The sequence below is a fragment of the Oncorhynchus tshawytscha genome, linkage group LG20 (assembly GCF_018296145.1).
Source record: "Oncorhynchus tshawytscha isolate Ot180627B linkage group LG20, Otsh_v2.0, whole genome shotgun sequence".
NCBI lineage: Eukaryota > Metazoa > Chordata > Actinopteri > Salmoniformes > Salmonidae > Oncorhynchus > Oncorhynchus tshawytscha.
In genome coordinates, this window is record NC_056448.1 from 34,590,206 (window position 1) to 34,612,805 (window position 22,600).

The 22,600-nt window shown below is 40.8% G+C and overlaps 2 protein-coding genes across 2 annotated transcripts; one reads left to right on the top strand and one right to left on the bottom strand.

Annotated features, from left to right (window-relative positions):
• Positions 1 to 1,365: 1,365 nt before the first annotated feature.
• Positions 1,366 to 3,801, top strand: hwa (huluwa). The gene is made up of 3 exons (XM_024381830.2): positions 1,366 to 2,267; positions 2,359 to 2,554; positions 2,977 to 3,801. Exons 1-3 carry the CDS (start codon positions 1,662 to 1,664, stop codon positions 3,141 to 3,143), a joined length of 969 nt encoding a protein of 322 aa, XP_024237598.1. The 5' UTR covers positions 1,366 to 1,661; the 3' UTR covers positions 3,144 to 3,801.
• On the bottom strand, positions 3,566 to 22,180 carry LOC112220152 (transitional endoplasmic reticulum ATPase). The gene is made up of 18 exons (XM_024381823.2): positions 22,017 to 22,180; positions 18,561 to 18,672; positions 18,183 to 18,355; positions 17,920 to 18,062; positions 17,255 to 17,385; positions 16,862 to 16,993; positions 16,568 to 16,670; positions 16,170 to 16,303; positions 9,510 to 9,645; positions 9,157 to 9,269; positions 8,186 to 8,350; positions 7,830 to 7,952; positions 6,084 to 6,296; positions 5,672 to 5,850; positions 5,304 to 5,433; positions 4,869 to 5,024; positions 4,341 to 4,495; positions 3,566 to 4,078 (listed from the first exon to the last, which is right to left on the bottom strand). The coding sequence occupies exons 1-18, from the start codon at positions 22,031 to 22,033 to the stop codon at positions 3,973 to 3,975; spliced, it is 2,421 nt and encodes an 806-aa protein (XP_024237591.2). The 5' UTR covers positions 22,034 to 22,180; the 3' UTR covers positions 3,566 to 3,972.
• Positions 22,181 to 22,600: the final 420 nt, after the last annotated feature.

A 22,600-nucleotide genomic window follows, 5' to 3' on the forward strand; every position in this document is an offset into this window, starting at 1 on the left:
AACTATTGCAGCATAAATACTGGAGGCTGAGACATGATGGGTTGGGAGACACTGTGGCCCCATCCGACGATACCCCCGGACAGGGCCAAACAGGCAGGATATAACCCCACCCACTTTGCCAAAGCACATCCCCCACACCACTAGAGGGATATCTTCAACTACCAACTTACTACCCTGAGACAAGGCTGAGTATAGCCCATGAAGATCTCCCCCATGGCATGAACCATAGGTGGGCGCCAACCCGGACAGGAAGATCACATCAGTGACTCAACCCACTCATGTGACACCCCCCTCCTAGGGATGGCATGGAAGAGCACCAGTAAGCCAGCGACTCAGCCCCCGTAATAGGGTTTCCAAAAGTCTTGGAGGAGTTCTCACATATGCTGAGCACTTGTTGGCTGCTTTTCCTTCACTCTAATGTCCAACTCATCCCAACTCATCTCAAATGGGTTGAGGTCAGGTGATTGTGGAGGCCAGGTCATCTGATGCAGCACCATCACTCTCCTTGGTCAAATAGCCCCTACACAGCCTGGAGGTGTGATGGGTCATTGTCCTGTTGAAAAACAAATGATAGTCTCACTAAGCGCAAACCAGATGGGATGGCGTATTGCTGCAGAATGCTGTGGCAGTCATGCTGGTTAAGTATGCCTTGAATTTTAAATAAATCACTGACAGTGTTACCACACCTCCTCCCCCATGCTTCACAGTGCAAACCACACGTGAATATCACTCTACATCTCAGAAAGACACGTCGGTTGGAACCAAAAATCTCAAATTTGGACTCATCAGGCCAAAGGACAGATTTCCACTGGTCTAATGTCCATTGTTCATATTTCTTGGCCCAAGCAAGTCCCTTCTTATTGGTGTCCTTAAGTAGTGGTTTCTTTGCAGCAATTCAACCATGAAGGACTGATTTGCACAGTCTCCTCTGAACAGTTGATGGTGAGATGTGTCTGTTACTTGAACTCTGAAGCATTTATTTGGGCTGTAATTTCTCAGGCTGGTAACTAATGAATTTATCCTCTGCAGCAGAGTTAACTCTGGGTCTTCTTTTCCTGTGGCGGTCCTCATGAGAGCCAGTTTCATCATAGTGCTTGGTTTCTGAAACTGCACTTGAAGAAACTTTAAAAGTTCTTTCAATTTTCAAAAGACTGACCTTCATGTCTTAAAGTAATGATGGACTGTTGTTTCTCTTTGCTTATTTGAGCTGTTCTTTCCATAATATGAACTTGGTCTTTTGCCAAATGGGCTATCTTCTGTATAACACCTTGTCACTACACAACTGATTGTCTCAAACATTTTCGAGTAGGCCCCCCGTTTGGTTGTCTATATATTGTCTATATGTCTATATATTCGACTGTGGGCAAATGGTTAATTTTGGGAGTAAAATATGCTCATTTAAATGCAGAGATGTATTGTGGTGACACAAACAAATTGGATAGATCTTGAAGCAGAAAATCTAAGAGACCATGGACACAGGGTTCGCCAAGCACAAAATCCAAGCACTCATTGTGCAGCGTTCAAACGCAGGATAGTGAAATTGATTGGTGCCACAAAACACCTGCGTGCTCACAGAAAATAACCAATTAGGATAAGTAATTTTGAACAAACTCACAAATCTTGTGTTCTGGAATTGGATCCTATAAACTATTTGTTATGAAATGTCGCAAATAGGCCCATCAACACCACCCTCAAATCGGAGTGATGGTTTGCCAATTACCAGTTTAACGCTACTTATTATTCTACTCTTACCGTGTGTGGTTCTTCTGTTGTTGTTGAACTGTTTGTTTCTGGGTTACAAGTTACACATTTGTTCAAAGAAGAACAGAAAAAGACAACGAGAGGACTACGAGAGTATGTTACAGTCTACTCTGTCGATGCGCCAGAGAATGACCAGAATATCCGAGACGCCATTGTTGCCAAATCAAGATGGGAAAGGGGCTTACATCTCGGTTGCAGAGACAATTCGGGCACAGCCCTCGAACGCTTCAAGAACTTCGTCAAAGGAGAGGGCAGCAGTGGACCAGAGAATCCGATTCATCCGGCCGGACGGGGCCACAGGCGGTGGCTTGGAGTCTCTGAGGACGCAGAGCACCATATTGGCCACCTCCAGGGTCGACCAGACGCGTAGGTCACGAATGTACAGCAGGAACAAAATGAACTGGCGCAGAAGCGCCCCTGTCCTACCGCAGTCAAGTGATTCAGAGGTAGAACGGCCTAACCTTGTACCACCCAACTCGCCTGCGCTAAATAATCCACACTCAACGGTTAGTTCGTGGTTTCTAGCCTAAAATGAGTTTGTAACCCTTGAAGTCTGTCTTGGATACATGTGATGAATGACTGTTTTTACGCACGCAGGTAACATCTGCCCAGAGGCCCATGCGTCGGTGCAGCACCATGGAGCTATTGAACAACATAGAACACCAGTTTGATATGGTTGACTTCGAATGTGAATATACCAGTAACATACCTCCAGAGATGTCATGCTTTGTTGTATCTGACAACTATTCCACCATGGGCCCTGGATTGGACAGCGACTTTGGAGCAAGCGCCGGTGAGCTATCATTAGGCCTACTAGAACATAGCATTTTACATTTATATGAAGTATGAATATCAAATGTTCTCCATTAGAAAGCGATGGCCTATCACAGCCTACCTACAGTGGTGTACAAATACTTTAAAGTGCTACTTAAGTCGTTTTTTGGGCTATTTGACTTTTACTTCACTACATTTCTAAATAAGTGTACTTTTTACTCCATACATTTTCCGGTTTGCATAATTTTAAAGCATTTTAAATTATTTATACTTTTACTTTTAACGCTTAAGTATATTTAAAACCAAATACTTTTACTAAAGTATTTTACTTGGTGTCTTTTACTAGTCATTTTCTATTAAGGTATCATTACTTTTACTCATGTATGACAATTGGATACTTTTTCCATCACTGCCAAGCTAATTACGCAAACGCTTCTCCAGGTGTCTCGCTCCGGATTTTATCCGCGGACAGCGACGGTCTCAACAACGGTGTGTGGGACTCCGGAATGGAATGGGACTATTACGACCCGTGCTATGTGAGGGAGAAAAACATACCCAAACAGAAACATCACATGCCTGCATTGCATACCAAGCATTATTGGGTATGATGCCAGAGAACATGAACTATTTTAATATTTATTCATTATTAGGCTACATTTTTCTCCAAATATTTAATTCTAAAAAGCGCACTCACACAGATTATCACTTTTTCCATTTAGCCAAAAGTAACTGCCCCCCCCCCCCACACACCAGTTTTGTAAAGAACTGCACTCACTTTTGTAAATCACACATTTATTCTCATTAAACTATGTATATTCATTGTCCAAGACACTTCTACTATTCACATTGATTGTTGCACATTTATTATATGCACTAAAATTGCTTGAACATTTGATTTCATCCACTACTAAAGTTGTCAATAAAGATTGTATTGCAAGCAATACACATTTCCCAAAAATAATTGCTTGGTTTCATGGTTGAAGTTTATTCCCTTTTCAAAGATCTTTACAAATTGCAAACTGACACCTACTATTCACCAGTTAATTTATTGTTTTAATTTCGTACAATTCAATTTAAATGTTTTAAACCCTATATATTCATACATTACAAGTCATAAGCAATTATCCTCCCTTTCCTCTATAACAGGCTAGTTTTATATCCTTCATTAGTTGCACATATGAAGTCAGAAGTACTCACACAGGCTTCTGCCCCCCCCCTCCTTAAATCCATACAAGGTTTGAAAAAGTCCTGCAGTGCCAGAACACAGACAAGCTGCAACATGCTGTCTAACTATTAAAGAGGGATGAAAGGTTTGTAAATAATGGGATTTTTTTTGTGTATATTGTGCGGCATTGTACAGATTTGCCAGAATGTATATGAGGAAACTTTGGTCCACAGAGTGGTTGTGTTTTGGTCCACTGTGGGTCATGGTGTGGTTTAACCATAGAGGTCGTCGTCATTGTCCTCGTTGAAGACTGTGCCACCGCTGCCACCAGCAGAGCCCTGGCTGGGCCCGGCCCCTGGCGCAGAGTTAGTGGGGAACCTGAGACGAGGACAGGAATTGTTTTGCTCATTACAGTAAATATCAGGGGGAGCCAGCTTGCCATTGTCAGTACATTCCTTATGTAAAACACATGGCTTGTTAGCTGTACATGGAATAGATGTATTTTGTAAGAAAAGTTTAATGAAAATCACCAGTGGTGGTGTATATAGGCTATAAATTATCTAGGATATATGGGAGCGGAGATAGGTAACAGTATTATTCAACACCACCATCCGCTATGTATTATGTGCGTTTTGCTTACCGGAAACTTCCGAAGCCTCTGCTCTGCTGTAACGTCTGGGCGAACATCTCGTATTTGCGGATGTCGTTGTCGCTGACGGAGCGGCGGGCGAAACGCATGGCCTCCTCAAAGTGGTCCTTACGGATCTCTGGGACAGGGTCGTCCTCCTCCACCTCCTGTGGGGGGGGGGGCAAGAGGGATAGAAAGAGGTGAAGGGGGGGGGTTAAAGAACATATCTATAAAATACAATCACGCCTTCTCTTCCTCCGGTATGTGTGTAAATCAGTTTAAGGTTAAATGCATCATCCTTTCTCCCTTGTAAAATAAATACTTTCTGTGTATACATAATGAATAGAAATCAAAGAAATGTGCCAGTTGATTTACTCAGTCATTTAATATTGAATACAGAAATGTTTTGTGTCTTCCTGAAATTAAATCTGCTGGTGATTTGCCCAGATCCTACATTATCCAGGCTTCACATGCACAAAGTTAGCTATAGTCTAGACTGTGTCATTGAACAAATACAGATTCATTAGTGACTAAACTCACCATGGCTGAGGGGTTGGTCTGCCTCTCCCTTTCCCTCCTGATCTCGTTCTCGATGGACTCCCTGATGGCCATCTTACAGGCCCTCTGGCAGATCTCTGTCAGGTCAGCTCCAGAGAAACCATTGGTCATCTTGGCCAAGAAATCCAGGTCCACATCCTTTAATCATACAGGGGTAGAGGGAGTACTTCCAGACAAAGATCAAACAGTAAATGGGATTATAAAATACATTTGTTTCACAAACACAGCAATTTCCATATGAACAACTTTTCCCACAAATCCATTTTCTACCCATTACATGTAGCCCAGCAGGAATGAAGACATTTAATGAGCCCCAACCCCTCAAATCAGAACATGCTGACCGAGGTGGGAAAAACAGTTCAGTCAGCACAATGTCAGCGCATGGTCAGATACACATATAAATAGATAGAGGCTTGCCTTGGCGATGGGTGACTTCCTGAGGTTGGCTCCGAGGATGTTGATGCGGGACTTCTCATCTGGCAGGGGGATGTAGATGAGCTGGTCCAGTCTGCCGGGCCTCAGGATGGCCGGGTCGATGATATCAGGCCTAGTACGGCACACAGTTTAGTCATTTAGCTTAACCTACATTTCTATCTCATTGTACAGTACCTTATTGTCCACCTAAGAACAAAGTGCAATCAACTGAGGTCGGGAAGACTACCACATATCATCATTGCAAGTAAAACCATAAAATACTGCGTAGAGCAGCAAGCCTAGTGCTAGAAATGTTAAACTCAAATTAACAGTGAAGCAGAGTGCTCTTCTTTGGGGTGATGATGGCCAACCTGTTGGTGGCGCCGATGATGAAGACGTTCTTCTTGCTGGACATGCCGTCCATCTCCGTCAGGATCTGGTTGATGACACGGTCGGCTGCTCCGCCACCATCACCCGCGTTGCCGCCACGCGCCTTGGCGATAGAGTCCAGCTCGTCAAAGAAGAGCACGCAGGGGGCGGCCTGGCGAGCCTGGAAGATCGAGGGTTTAGGAGGGTACGATATAGGTTCATTGGGCACACAACAGAAAATGTTTTGCAATGGAAAAGGAGAATAAGTGTCTCACATTTATTAACCATCTTTTGTGCATGTGTAACACACAAATTAGATGTCATACAATTGATTTAAAAAAAAAATACAACTACAACATAAAATACAGGTAAATATGAAGTTAGAGGGATCTCGATAAATCGGTTTAGCCTTACCTTGTCGAAGATCTCTCGGACATTGGCCTCAGACTCGCCGAACCACATGGTGAGCAACTCGGGCCCTTTGATGGAGATGAAGTTGGCCTGGCACTCGTTGGCGATGGCCTTGGCCAGCAGGGTCTTACCGCAACCTGGGGGTCCGTAGAACAGCACGCCCTTGGATGGGGTCATGCCGAACTTCAAGAACTTGTCTGGGTGCTCCACTGGGTACTGAAGAGAAGAAGATCGTGAAGGTTAGACAAACCATTAATTAAACTTTTCACGTGAGTTCCAAATATCTCTAACAGTCTCCTCGGCAGCAGTTGTTTTATGCACGTGATGTCAGAATGCACTCACTGTTCCAAAATGGGATTGTTTGGTAACAGGACAGTTAACACGCGCTGCCTGCTAATTATCTGTAGGCTATTTTTCCACTTGACAATTTAAAATTATTTCTAACAAGTAATATTTTTTTAATAACAGTTTGAATTGAGGTCTGTTCCACCTCCTCATTAATTCACATAGAAGTAACACATTTCAGTGTTGAGGACAATTTATGTCTGAGGCTTTACTGACCAAGACAAACTTCTCTCTTCGAGGAGAGCCCAAGCACTTCACCAATGTTTCTGCAGATCAAGTATGCAGACATTTGTGCAGACTTGCACAAATTGGGAAATTCTGTTTGGTGCTTGCAATGCCTTGCTTGTTGTTTTCCTTACAAATAATAACTTTAGACATGTGTGCGTTCCTATCAAAGTTAGTGCCTTATATCCTGTATATCGTGTTGTCGTTTCTACTGTAGCATACAGTAGGTATGTATGGAGCATAATGTATTTTCAGTTTTATTCACGTTTTCAAGTACTGGTGATAAATAATGCATTCTGATTATTGCATAGATTGCAATGGATACCTATGATGTGTGTAAAATACTTTTTGAATGTTCTACTGATTATAATGAGCTAATGCTAAGCTATTTGCCAGCTATGTGTGGAGCCATGTTTGTTAACATCATACAATGCATTCTGGGTGTCAAGTAAATGTTTGTCAGACAAAAGATGTTATGAAGTGAAGGGTAAACTTCCAGAAGTGAATGAAGGGAAGTGAATTATCGTAGACGACACACCCTCTTCATGATGCATACTTGCAAACAGACCAAACTCCTCGTATCTTTGGTTGACGAGAAAAAACAAAACATGGCAGCGCACACAAACTACCCATGGTCTGATTACTTACGATTTCTAGAAAGTGATTTACTCAATTATTTAGATCAATCGTGAGCTCACCCATGATGTGATGAATTATGAATAGTAATTGCTATTAGCTAATTCATATTGTGGTTTCCTCAGTCTTTCCTCAGTTAACACTAGGACTAATGTAGGCTACATTTTCCAGTTTGGATTATTGTGTATGCTATCGCTACTTCTGTGAATGTCTGAAAATTACAATAAACTGGTCACGTTCAGGACATAACTTTTTAAGGACTCTTTGTGAGAAATGTTTCTGTGAGGGAAAAAAAGTGTGGCTAGCTCAAATGCTGACTGTTGCGTCATCAAAACTGGACGTTCTAAATAAGCGTTCTAATCACAGGTTTGAACGTACGCTGCAGGGGACCACTGTAGAATGAATACACCTGTAAAGGGATTCATCATTCAGACTCCTCACTCTTTCAATGAATGATACAAAATCAACAAATTACATTAGATTTTGTGGTATATAAATCTGCATCTCATCAGTAACATACCCCACGACTAGAACATGGCCTACCTGTACAAGCTCCTGGAGTTCCCTCTTGACATCCTCCAGACCACCGATGTCCTCCCAGCTGATGTTGGGCACCTCCACCACAGTCTCTCTCAGAGCAGATGGGTTGCTCTGGCTCAGAGCCCACTGAAACACAACCCACATACAACTGGTTAGTGCAGCTGGCTTAACGATTCTGTGCTACGACTGGTTCTAATGCTCAATAGTTACGGCTGTCCTCAGATCATTAGCAAAAAGACAAATACTGGATGCTGCAGATTTGCATAGTGATGAAAAACCGAAGGGTGAATAAAGTTCTCAGTGCAGTAGAAGCTACTTTGAGTGCTGTGTGTGTTGGAGAAAATAATCCAGTTCATTACTCTGAAGTCGTCCATGGTGACGGCAAGGGAGTTCATGACCTCTGCGTCGATGGTCTCGTCCTCAAGGTCGATGAGATCCATCTTCTTCCTGATGGCCTGCAGAGCGGCTTCAGAGCACAGAGCAGCCAGGTCAGCACCCACGTGGCCGTGAGTCTGATTGGCAACCTGGAGGACACAGACAGACATGGTCACACATACAGTATCAACACGGCGGGGACTTCACTTAAACCCACTCTCAACTTTTCATTCTACCTTACATACACAAAATGTTTAATTGACAACTGATATAATAGAAATTCATGTGATTTATATGTTTAAGGTAATGGTAAGATAATAACTAAATGATGTATATGTTTAAGGTAATGTTAAGATAATGACTAAAAGTATTCTACCCTGTCACTGTATAATGGAGTGAAATGTATTTGAATCATAAGACTATAATTATTTAATGTGTGTGTATAGGACAAGTTAAGACATTACCATTTAGAAGTATAGGCGAGACAGTGTGTGCCTAAGAAATTACCGAGAACAATTCAGCTGTGTTTGACCCGACCTGGCTAGAACTCTGAGAAACTTATGATAGGACAGGGAGTCCTTCTCAAGGTTCCTCGAATCTCGGGGGAATGGAACTGTCGGCTGGGTAGTGATAAACAGTGGTGAGAGAAGGATACAACTCACCTACTGTTCGTGTGTATGTATGTGCGTAGGATATCTACTGTTTGTGTGGAAGTATGTGCGTAAGTTATAAAATGGATGTCTTTGTGTATAATGGACTTCAGAGCGCTCTCGTGAGTAAACATTCTGACTATTGCAAGCTGGGACTGTCTATTTCATTCAACCAGAATCTTACAAACTCTGGGTTGCAGACTGAGTAGTTTAATTGAAGTTCAGTTGAAGAACATTGAGAACAAAATTCTCATAACAACAACCTCACTCTGTAAATTACAGTAGTGTTATATACACACACACACCTGCTCGAGGTCGACATCGTCGGACAGTTTCATGTTCTTGGTATGGATCTGGAGGATCTCCAGTCTGCCTGTTGCGTCAGGAATGCCAATGTCCACCTCCCTGTCAAAACGCCCTGAGGAGAAACATCACACAGTTAAGGTCAGCCTCACTAACCAGCATATAAATAGATTCAATTCCAATTTATTTCTATGTTACCACCAACCCTGCTGATTCACAAGCAGTAATGACAAATAATTTTTTTAAAGGATGAAGATATTAGTCAAATACAAGAGACCTCTGGCAAAACTAAGAACTTGATTTAAGAAGTGAACCTGTTACATTCTAGGTCTACAAGTGCACTGAGGGATCTTACCAAATCGCCTGAGGGCGGCGTCAATGCTGTTGGGTCTGTTGGTGGCTGCCATGACGATGACGTGAGCACGCTGCTTAAGGCCGTCCATGAGTGTGAGGAGCTGGGACACGATACGCCTCTCCACCTCACCGTGTGTCTACACAGGACAATATAGAGGGTTAATTACTTTTTCTGTTGACCCCAAGGAGGTCAAGTTTATGGTAGAGGGTATAAGAGTTTCATCTTATAGATAATTTACTGTAGTGTCATTCAACCCTGGTCGTAGAGACCCACGTTTTAAGTTGTATTAGTTGCATGTACAGGACACACATGATGTACACCGTCCAACAAAATACTTACTTGCAGGTAGGGCTGGGAATTGATAGGGACCTTATGATACAATATCACGATACTTAGGTGCCGATACAATATGTACTGCGATTCCCATGATTCTATATGTAGTACAATTCGATGTTAAAAAACAACCAATGCATTCAGAAAGTATTCAGACCCCTTCGTTACGTTACAGCCATATTCCAAAATAGATTAAACAGTTTTCCCTTCAATCGACACACAATACCCCATAATGACAAAGCAAAAACAGGTTCATTTAAATGTTTTACTAAAAAATGAAGTAAACTGATCACATTTACCTAAGTATTACAACCTAAAGTCTTCTTGGGTATGATGCTACCAGCTTGGCACACCTGTATTTGGGGGATTTCCTCCCATTCTTCTCTGCAGATCCTCTCAAGCTCTGTCAGACTGGCTGGGGAGTGTCGCTGCACAGCTATTTTCAGGTCTCCTCAGAGATGTTCAAGTCCGGGCTTTGGCTGGGCCACTCAAGGACATTCAGACTCCTGCGTTGTCTTGGCTGTGTGCTTAGGGTCGTTATCCTGTTGGAAGGTGAACCTTCATCCCAGTCTGAGGACTTGAGCACCCTGGAGCAGGTTTTCATCAAGGATCTCTGTACTTTACTCCGTTCATCTTTGCCTCGATCCTGACTAGTCTCCCAATCCCTGTCGCTGAAAAACATCCTCACAACATGATGCTGCCACCACCATGCTTCAACCGTAGGGATGGTGTCAGGTTTCCTCTAGACGTGACGTTTGGCATTCAGGCCAAATAGTTCAATCTTGGTTTCATCAGATGAGAGAATCTTGTTTCTCATGGTCAGAGTCCTTTAGGTGCTTTTTGGAAAACTCCAAGCGGGCTCTCATGTGCCTTTTGCTGAGGAGTGTCTTCCCGTCTGGCCACTCTACCATAAAGGCCTGATGGTTGTCTTTCTGGAAGGTTCTCCCATCCCCATAGAGGAACTCTGGCGCTCTGTCAGAGTGCCCATCGTGTTCCTGACCAAGGGCCTTCTCCCCCAATTGCTAAGTTTTGCCAGGTGGCCAGCTCTTGGAAGTCTTGGTGGTTCCTAACTTCTTCCATGTAAGAATTATGGAGGCCACTGTGTTCTTGGGGACCTTGCTGCTGTAGACATTTTTTTGCTACCCTTCCCCAGATCTGTACCTCGACACAATCCTGTCTCGGAGCGATACGGACAACTCTTTCGATCTCATGGCTTGGTTTTTGCTCTGACATACACTGTCAACTGTGGGACCTTATTTAGACAGGTGTGCGCCGTTCCAAATCATGTCCAATCAATTGAATTTACCACAGGTGGATTCCAATCCAGTTGTAGAAACATCAAGGATGACCAATGGAAACAGGATGCACCGGAGTTCAATTTCGAGTCTCATAGCAAAGAGTCTCAATATTAGAATGTGTTGAAACTTAAGCATCCTACGTTTAATATTTTTTTGTGGTCCACCAGTTATTTTTCCTATTGCCTTTTCCATTTTTTTCCCACGTAAATTTTATATCCTGAGATCTTAGAATATTCATGGAATATTTTTAACAAGGAGGCATTGAGTTTAATATTATTCAGGTCTAACAGGAGATTGTCATCAAATAAGTTTAGTTTATGCTCATGTTTACTAATACCTGTTATGTTTAGGTCCTGTTTATTTTTGCAAGCGGTTCCATTGCCAGTCCAAAACAGGAGGGTGGAGACAGTACTGTCTCGTACCCCTTTCTAAAGCAATTTCATCAGATAATGTATCATTTGTATATATTTTTGCGAAATGTACTATCAGCTGGAAAGTTGAATGCTTCAAAAAGTTAATAGAAAAGGCCATTCGAGACAGTCGAAAGCCTTTTCGGCATCAATAGTCATTATTGATGAATCGACATCTTGTTTCTTAGCACATTGTATTATACTAAAACATGTTTTTGTATTTGTTTGTAAGTGTCTATTTTTAACAAACCCTGTTTGTGTGTCAAGTCTGCTAATACTTCTGCCATACCGTTGTTTAAGAATTTTGTTATTTTACAGACTCAATATTTTCCTGGTTTTAATATAACTGAAATAACAGTTTGATACATGGAACTCAGAAGCACTGAATTTAGTGATGAATGTTGTCATTTGAATAAACAGGTGTGCTACTTTGTCCCAGAATATCAAATAAAATGTTATAGGAAAGCCATCCATCCCTGGTGCTTTTCTCCGTGAATGTTTTAATTGTCTAATATATTTATTGCTGGGTGATTTTTTTAGTCATTTTTTCTGCTGATAGTTGTGTGAAGGTTGTTGAGTCTAAGGCGGCTATAGGATCAGTCCAAAGGTTATTTTAATAAAGCTTTTAAAATTATTAATAGCATTGTTTCTGATTTTAAAACGTTTGTATCCTTATCCTTTTTTAAACTAACTGGTTTTGCGTATTCATTTTGTGAGGGCTGCGAGGTGTTTACCAGGTTTGTTTCCCATTAAATAGTATGCTTTGAGTTTAACCTGTAGTTTTTGGCTCTCTTCAAGGAGTAAATTCCTGCTTAAAATTCTGAAATTGTATTTCCTTCTTTACCTTGTAAAAAAAAAAAAAAGGGCTTTTTCAAAGATTTATTTCTTTCATTTACATTTCTAACTCAAGATTTTACTTTTGCAGAGTATGAGATTAGGAGATTGATAATGTACGCCTTAAAAACATCCCAAATGATGTTGGGGGTGGTTAAGGGAATTTTTATCAATGATGACTAATTATGTATACATTACAATCAGGACTGACTAATCAGAATACTATTATGTTACTGTATATGTATGACTTTTCTTTCTTGATCTCAGTACTGAATATAATGTGTGTGAATGAATCAAGGATTAGAACAATGACTGTTGGAACCTTGGTACAAATGAATGAACGATATCTTCAGACTGGCTAGAATGCTTATCTACACGAGAAAACCTTGGCTCGTAAATTATATTAAATTGGTAGGGAGACGGATGTGGGAAGGCTTGAGATACAGCCTTTGTACTGGGCCGGAGATGGCACGGGTTGGTGTTGAAACTAATGACGTCATTTTCAGTTTATAACCTGTGGTAAACTGTATCGTATTCAGTACTCTCGTGAATAAACTCTGCTGTTTGACTTTAAGACTGGGCTCTGTCCATTATTATAGAATAAGGATCTTACAAATCCTTATGAATTGACAGAGTTTAATTTTAATTGGGTATTAAAACATAGAGCAATTTAATTCCTTTAACAGGGGTCTGCTTTTCTTTGTCCACATTTGTAAAGGTCTTTATTTTTTGTTCACATATATAATAAAATGTAGGGTCTTGAAGATGCGCTGTTCATTCTCCATATTCTGTCACTAAGTGTATTTTCTGTTGGTGTAAAAGCATGATACAGGAGAATGATCCGATATCGCTATATTATCGATTTTAGCTCCCAGTATAATGTTGAGTGCATTTCTAGAAAAAGCTATTCGAGCTTTTGTTATTTTTTTAGTCTTTCGTAGTTGGGAATAATAACCTCCAGGTGTCCTGTAGAGATTGTTTTTCAGCCTCTTTGGAGGTTCCTTGAATCCCTTTTTATTTATTTTATTTACATGTCTGTCTCACTTGCTGAATGCATGATTTAGGTTACCTGCTAAAATAGTTCCTGTGAGTTTGATTATTACTGAACAAAAAATAAATGCAACATGCAATAATTTCAAAGATTTTACTGAGTTACAGTTCATGTTAAGGAAATCAGTCAACTGAAATTCATTGGGCCCCAATCTATGGATTTCACATGACTGGTAATATAGACATGCATCTGTTGGTCACAGATACCTCAAAAAACAGGTAGGGGCGTGGACCAGAAAACCAGTCCGTATCTGGTGTGAGCACCATTTGCTTCATGCAGCGTGACGCATCTCCTTCGCATAGAGTTGATCAGGCTTTTGATTGTGACCTGTGGAATGTTGTCCCACTCCTCTTCAATGGCTGTGCAAAGTTGCTGGATATTGGCGGGTTCTGGAACACGCTGTCGTGCACATCGATCCAGAGCATCCCACGCGTGCTTAATGGGTGACATGTCTGGTGAGTATGCAGGCCATGGGAGAACTGGGACAATTTCAGCTTCCAGGAATTGTGTACAGATCCTTGTGACATGGGTGTGTATTATCATGCTGAAGCGGGTGAATGGCACAACAGTGGGCCTCAGAATCTCATCCTTGTATCTCTGGGCATTCAAATTACCATCGATAAAAGACAATTCTGTTCGTTGCTTGTAGCTTATGCCTGCCCATACCATAACACCACGCAGTGCACTCTTCACAACATTGACATCAGCAAACCGCTTCCCCACACGACACCATACTGCGGTTGTGAAGCCGGTTGGACATACTGCCAAATTCTCTAAATTAATGTTTGGAGACGGCTTATGGTAAAGAAATGAACATTAAATTCTCTGGCAACCGCTCTGGAGGTCATACCTGCAGTCAGCATGCCAATTGCACGCTCCCTCAAAACTTGAGGTATCTGTGGCATTGTGTTGTGTGAAAACTTCACATTTTAGTGGGATTTTATTGTCCCCATTACAAGGTGCACCTGTGTAAAAATCATGGTTTAACTTGGCAAAGAAGAAATGCTCACTAACATGGATGTAAAACAAATTTGTGGACCAAATTTGAGAAGCTTTTTGTGCGTATGGAACATGAGACCAACACTTTACATGTTGCGTTGATGTTTTAGTTTATATGCACAGGCAAACATCCACCCACCTACAGAATAGTTATTGACATACATGCTATATTTCTTTTTTTGTATTTTCTTTTCAGTGTCCATGTAACCCATTGGCATCAGCTATCGTTACTTCCTAGAGAACAGCAGTTACTTGAGCAAAGTATAATATGGTATTGGGGGAGGGGGAAAGAATATTGTATGTGACGCCCAAGACCAGGTTATTGTATGTAGCCTAGTGTGCTTATCACTTTCTCCCGATCCTTCTTCTCCTCAGGGCAGGTGGCTCTCCTTCAACGGGAAAGGTTTCTTGTAGCTTGTTTAGGACTTAATCAGTGCTTGCGAATTCCATCCTTTGCGTTCTCTTCCATACCCATAGCACTGCCGGGAAGCTAAATTGAGATTTGATTCCAATTTCTTCCAGTGATTGATGGGAATGTAATCCGTGCGGGTTTTTTCTCAGCCTAGCAGACAGGTCCTGGATGAATCGAATGGACTGGCCATGGATTTTGATCTCCTTTCACCCCTGTGCAGTCAGCATGTTGACTTTGGTCTGATAGTTCCACAGCTTGACGATTATCATGCGAGGGTATTTAGCGTTCTTCTGTTTCACGCCATCCTATGCTATCGTTCCAGATCCTCTGGTGATATATTCACGTCAAGTTCCTTTTATCAATTTGACCAGGTAGCTGGAAACGTCTCCCTTTTCCTCGTCTTCCGGCAGGACAATATTCTCCTGTTGTTTGGTCTCATTCTGATTTCTTGCTGATCCAATTAATCTAAAGTTTGTTACCAGAAGGCTAATTTTGTGGTCTTGTTCATTCATGCACACGCCTTGTATGTGCATGTATGACACGATACACTACTTTTTTAACAACAGCTTGTAGCAGTTTGTTTGGGCATTTTGATGGGCATTGAGAGCATTTTAGCTATGTTTTCCTGGATATCCTTTAGCTTTTTATTACCATTGTTTGCATCTCCAAGTTGCTCCTTGTCTTTTCCTCTGGGGGAAGCCATGGCTTGTTTAATTAGTGCCGTCGCGTTCGCTTAACCAACTGATTGGGTCGCTGTTGTACATAACTGACCTCTCACTCTCTCCCAGTTGCTTGGGGATATATTGATCTATCGATTTTTAGAGGCTTGATTTAAAAACTTTGTTGTCTGGCTTCTACATATAACCAGTTTTATCGGTACAAAACGGAGCTACTCACACCCCATGCATCCTATCGGTACGCACATGCTACTCTCCACTACTACTTGCAGGTTGCAACATGCAACATTACGAAATAATAAAAGATACGAATACAGTAAATAGCTCAGGAGAATAAACATTTTTAGCATAACTATCACAAACGTTCAACTGGGCGTGCAGGCTTTTGTTCTAGCCCTGTGCTACCACACCTGATTCAACTAAAAAAAAAGTGTTTGAGCTGGGCTTGAAAAAAAGCCTGCACACCCTGTGAGCCTCCAGGGTTGTGTTCAGTTGGACACATTGTAGCAAAACTTGAGTTCAGGTAGTACCTTCCCATTTCACTCAGTTTCAAAACTTTCTCCCTAACGAACATGACTTGGGACAGGATTGAAGAACATTGGTCTATTGGATGAGAAGGAATCTGTATCAGAAGATGTGAACCCACCTTTTCTCTTTTTGGTGCAATGGCATCCAGCTCATCAATGAAGATGATGGCAGGGGCATTCTTCTCAGCCTCCTCGAAGGCCTTCCTCAGGTTACTCTCAGACTCTCCGGCCAGTTTACTCATGATCTCAGGCCCTGAAACATTTAGCAGGCACAAGTTCAACTACTAGGAAACGTCCTGACAACAAACACACTGAATGTGTAATTCTGACCATCAATGAACAACAGATTTAGGGTCAATCAATTAAAAATTCAGTCAGTTGCATTGAAATTCCAACTAAAAACATTTAAGTATTTTTAATGGAATTTCAATCCACTTCATGCATTGACTGAATTGAAATGGAATTTAACGAAATGCTGATGAAAAATAACAAAAGCTTTTGTCCTTCAGTCTCTCACCATTGATAAGGAAAAAGAAGGCTCCAGTCTCATTCGCCACAGCACGGGCGATCAGAGTCTTTCCTGTTCCAGGGGGTCCGTACAGCAGGATTCCCCTTGGAGGCTGAATGAAAATTAGAAGTGATAAAAAATGTTTTACATGAAAATGTAATTCAACAGCAATTCATTCACCTGCATAAACAAACCAAATCAAAATGTATGGTTAAAACAAGAAACCAGTTTTAGGCATGTATCTAATAATTGTACACAAGGTTTGACGTGAAGGATGAGAGGTGAGAGGTGTATTTAGCTCACCTTGACGCCAATGGCCTTGAACAGTGCTGGGTGTCTCAGGGGCAGCTCCACCATCTCCTTAATCTGGGCCAGCTGCTTCCTCACACCACCAATGTCATCATAGCCAACCTCATTCAGAGACTCCTCTTCATCCTGAACACAGAAATAGATGTGGTTAGTAAAGCATAAGAAACTAGGGCAAAAGGCTACAGATAGCATACAAATGTAAGAAATTGTTTTTTACGATCAGAAAAATCAGGAATTCCTGAATAAATCAAGAAAAATGCCATCTCTGAAAACTCCAGCTTTGATGTTAACTTGCTCTCATGCACAAGATCCAACTGAAGATGTAGTAATAGAGACTTGCTGCTCTATAGAAAACTGCAGCAGTGCTGGTACTGAATATAGCCGTACCTCTCGTTTGATGGGCTCCCCCTCACAGTGGATGACTGTGTCTGGGGCCACAATGCAGTAGGGGTTGGGGTCCGTCTCCACTACCTTGAACTCCACAGCTCGCATGCCTCCCCTCACCAGGAAGATGTCCCCTACAAACAGAGATTAAGCATTGACCCACATGCCTAATCCTCTGGCCTTGGCGTTTTTCATAATCATATTGTGAGACACACTGGCTGTGCCAGCAAACAAGGGTTGTTTGTACACACAAATCGAAAGAACACTCTGAATCGAAGTGAAACAGGGAGGGACCATCTGTACTTATCAAATAAAAAAATACTTGTTTTCCATTAAGAAATCATGCCTTAATGAACATGACCCTGAACATATTCTGGAGTACAGGGTCATGTTCGAGTGGAGGAAGTACCTCCTCAGTTTCAAAACGTTTAATCCCATATGGTGCCTGCCTTAACATACCCCAGGTTGTCCTTTGGATCACAGTTTCCCAAACTCGGTCCTGGGCCCATCCTGGTTGTATGTTTTGGTTTTTGCCCTAGCACTACATAGCTGATTAAAATACCCAACTGATCATCAAGCTTTGATTATTTCAATTAGCTGTGTGGTGCTAGGACAAAAACCAAAACATGCAGGGGGGGGCCACAGGACCGAGTTTGGATCACTGTTACCTTTCCTGATGGGCCTGTAGGCCTCCAGGAAGTAGGGCTTGAGGTAGACCTCAAACAGGTTCCCTGTGATCCCCTCCACAGTGTCATCAATGGGCAGAACGTGGATCCGCTTCCCGTACTTCACGTCTGGGCATGGCTGAATACTGTGGGACCACCAAAATAATGAATTATGTCAGGGCTTTACTGTACATTGAAGGAGGAGCAGAGGTCTGGTTTTACACATGATGCTGCATTGATGCCAAAGTTATCCAGTTCCATCTCACCTGATAACATCTCCCAGGCGGACTCTTAGGTTGTTGCGGACCACTCTGTTCATGCGGACCTTCTCGTCGGAGCAGGTGTCATCAGAGAGCACGATGCAGACCGTCTCCCGTCTCTTCTTTCCTTTCATCAGCACTGTGTCTCCCCTGAACAGCTGTAACTCGTCCATCTTGGCCTAGGGCGGGACGGAGGAATCAGTCAGACACTAAATCCTATTGATTTAACATAGAACCTCCCACAGTGAAGATGTAACAGTCTAACACAGCCCGCAAAACTGGAATGAGTGAGTTACTGGTGAAACAAATATGTATCACTCAAGTGCAGACTGGGGGTTCACTAAAATGTCCCAGCCCCATTCATTCACCCCACCAATGCCTCACCTGAGACAGCGAGACCACACTGTTGTCCTCATTGAGAGATTCATCCACAACCAACCGGTTAGGCCTGGTCTTTTGCTTTAAAATCGCTGTGGATAGATCATCATTTTTCGATCTGAGGGAAAATCAAAGAGATGCTAAATATATCAGCTGGCAAGATGTAACATACTTGAACATTAAACCTGGGAGTACATACTGACAAGCTAGTTGACTGTAGGAAAGTTTTGCTAAGCGATAAAAGGGTTTCCTTTAACCCTTAGTGTGATGTAATGAGCTTATTATATCAAATCAACTGTAGTCTCTTTGGGTGAAAAGTAAAGTGTCCCTACTGACTAGAGATAGAAACTTAGAATAACTATTGGCCAGTTGCTTTCAGTTTCTAATTATACAGTAGTGAAACTAACTACTAGAATGGGCATTCTATTTTGATGGGTTTTGAAATGTAATCTGCCACACTGTTAGCTAAATCAAATCAAATCAAATTTTATTTGTCACATACACATGGTTAGCAGATGTTAATGCGAGTGTAACGAAATGCTTGTGCTTCTAGTTCCGACAATGCAGTAATAAAAAGCAAGTAATCTAACTAACAATTCCAAAAAAAAACGACTGTCTTATACACAGTGTAAGGGGATAAAGAATATGTACATAAGGATATATGAATGAGTGATGGTACAGAGCAGCATAGGCAAGATACAGTAGATGATATCGAGTACAGTATATACATATGAGATAAGTATGTAAACCAAGTGGCATAGTTAAAGTGGCTAGTGATACATGTATTACATAAGGATGCAGTCGATGATATAGAGTACAGTATCAACGTATGCATATGAGATGAACAATGTAGGGTAAGTAACATTATATAAGGTAGCATTGTTTAAAGTGGCTAGTGATATATTTACATCATAGTTAGCAGAATTAACAGGAAAGTAGAGTATTATTATTTTTATGAACAATAAAACAAATAGAAAAACATAAATATACAAACAGTAAACAAACAGACAGGGGTATTAAATGTCGAGATACATTTTCAATTTGTCAAAAAGTATTATGGTAGGTATTGCTTTTTTGATTTTAAACTTACTGATCATTTCAAACTAATGTTTCAATTCTATCTTAAACAATGTGAAGATGGGTTTATTGTCCACCCACTTCATTTTATGGATAAAGAATCTTCCATGAAAAATAAACATTAATAATGAAAGTTCAAATCGGGGTCCATATAATTTGGATCAAAATAAAAGTCTTTCAAATTTACATTAATAGTAGTTTATTTTTAAATTATGAATTCTGGATAATCATATGGTTGTCCATCATTATTTGATAACTGTTTAACCCAGGATAATACGGTTGTCAAACTAGTTCTGGAAAAAGAAAGACTTGCTTTTGTATGTCTTTATTATCACAGCTTGTATATCTACTATGTGGGGAAAAGTTGTTTGTACATAAGGTTTCAAGTTAGAAGTACTTATTTATGAAAGTTAGCAAGCTTAATAGGGATCTTAGCCACATCAAAGCTGCATTTGAGTAAGAACTCTAGACCACCAATCTGTTGGAATATTAAATTAGGGATTATATTCCAAATGCAATCCTTATTTCTTAAATTGTTTTGTATGCATTTGATCTTAAAGATTATATTTGAGGTTTTAAAATCCTGAGCAGTCAACCCTCCCTCACTTTGGGTACTACATATTACAGCTTTTCTTAATAAGGTTAATTCCTCCATATGAAGTTGAAGAATTTATGATCAACCATTTTAGTTACTGACAGATGAACATCCAAGGCAAGGGAGGTATAAACTAATCTGGACAGACCTTCAGATTTTGACGAAAGTAAACATCTAGATAAAGATCACTTAACCAGAAGTTAAATATTTTTCCAATTTTCTCTACAATAGGAGAGACATTTAAATTGGCCATTTCTGATCTTTGCAAACTTTAATACCAAGATATGTGATCACATCTTTTACATGGATATTACAGAGTTTAAGTCACATGTTTTCAACGCAAATAATTCACATTTCCTAATATTCAGAGATAAACCAGATACGTGTGAGAAGGCATTAATACACTCAATCGCTGTCCTGACTTCATTATGATCTTATCTGAGATAAAAAGTGGTGTCCTGAAACAATTGTTAACATTTTCTCTTTATCTTGTATCTGAATACCCCTAAAACTATCCTTATTGATATTAAGTGCAATAACTTGTGACCAATACAAATCAGGAGAAAATGGGCATCCTTATTTAATTCTGCTTCTAATATCAAATCGCAGAGGTTCCATGGGATAATTTAATTAAGAGCTGTTACTATTACTATAAAGTGTCACATTGAAAATATTGACCAAAACCCCCAAAAATAGTCTCAAAAATAAGTGTTCAACTGTATCAAAAGCCTTGTAAATTCTACAAATAAAATAAAGCCATAAGGTGCTCATTGTAATCTATCAAGTCCAAAACTAGTCAGATATTATTACATATGTCTGCCCTTCATAAAACCAGACTGAGTATCATCAATGATTTGATCAATACCATTTTTAAGTCTTTCTGCAAAGATGGATGCAAGTAGTTTTCCATCATTGTTCATTAATGTGATTGGTCTCCAATTTTCTATAATCATAGGATCTTTGTTTGGTTTGTGGATTACAGAAATTAGGCCTGGTCATAGAAATGGGCAGGACCCCTAAATCAATTGCCTCCTTAAAGACATTCCATATAAATTCAGCAATATCCTACAGGAGAGGAGTAGTAGCTATTAGGTACCATATAACTAACTACATAAGATGTATATTTACTCTTGAACGGAGAAAAAAAAGGGAGCATCACTGATGTTTACTGTACAAAATGCTAATGTTTTGCTAAACGTTTACATCATTCAGCTGTGCATCTAGCTAGCTAACAGTGTTGTGTAGGCCCCACATGACACAGCAAGAAAAACTGCGAGAGCTAGTGGACAGTCATTAGCACGAGTTTGCTCATTTAGGTAGCTAGTTGACTACCCAATTGTAGCAAATTCACTGTCAAAGTAGCTAGATACATACACATCACTTAGCAAATGTTGGCACAACATGACAAACACAAATTCATGTCGCTGTCAGTTAGCTACGTAGCTAGCTAACGTTATCTACCTAAGCTGCTAGCTAACGGTTTGGTAGATGGCTGGCTTTTATCTTTGACATGGCTAGCTAAGGTTAGCTTGCTAACCGGCCCTGGTATAATCTTGCGGCCATATAACTCTGTGGAAAAATATTATTTGCATGTATTCTCTGTTCTCTTCTATTAGTTATATGCCTAGCTACATCCATAGAAAACACATACCGATATTAGCTAAAAGGTAGCTAGCTAGCCAGTTATTTGTACTAGAACCCGAGAGCTAGCTAACAAAGCGAACATTACTGGTTACCGGATTCTATCGAGGTAAAGTTAAAACCAACATTAGTTAGCAACGCCAACTTACTCTCCTCCTGAAGCCATGGTGCTCCGCTTGGTATGTCCAACAAATAAAACCTGATTTCTTGTGTGTTTCTCTTCAGTGAGTGCAACACCAACAGCTAACTCTAGGTGCGTTCGTAAATTCACTCTGGAGAGCCAGCGAGCGCTAAGTGTGTTCGTAAATTCATCAGTTATTCTGCGCTCTGGCACACAGACGAGAGCGCTCTGAAATCGGAGTAGATAGCCAGAGTGAATTTACGAACGCACGCTCCGATCGGCGCTGCGGTTGACATTATGCCATAGGTGACATAGTTCCAAATTCAGATGAGACTTCAAAGTTATTGTTGATAATGCTTTGTGATTGTGAAGCATAACCTAGATAGAGATTCTTATTAAAAACACTAGTATATGACTATCCATCATTGATGTCTGGGAAACAAACATTTGCTTTTTCTGGCCAAAGGTTGTTTTTTTAAATAATGCTTTTGAGGGCCTTTCAGTGAGTAGGCCAACTTGGGAAAAAGTGAGTCAGTGCGATATCCAGCATTTTGCAGTAAAAAGTGAAAGTTAACACTTAATTTGTGCTCAACTCATTTGAAGAAGTGTTTA

Coding starts and splice junctions, on each gene's coding strand:
- hwa (XM_024381830.2), top strand. CDS start 1,662: ATGTCGCAAATAGGCCCATCAACACCACCCTCAAATCGGAGTGATGGT. Junction 2,268..2,358: donor TAAATAATCCACACTCAACG/GTTAGTTCGTGG, acceptor TTACGCACGCAG/GTAACATCTGCCCAGAGGCC. Junction 2,555..2,976: donor CGACTTTGGAGCAAGCGCCG/GTGAGCTATCAT, acceptor ACGCTTCTCCAG/GTGTCTCGCTCCGGATTTTA.
- LOC112220152 (XM_024381823.2), bottom strand. Junction 18,356..18,560: donor GTGTGGTCTCGCTGTCTCAG/GTGAGGCATTGG, acceptor GTCCCGCCCTAG/GCCAAGATGGACGAGTTACA. Junction 4,079..4,340: donor AGAGGCTTCGGAAGTTTCCG/GTAAGCAAAACG, acceptor TCCTCGTCTCAG/GTTCCCCACTAACTCTGCGC.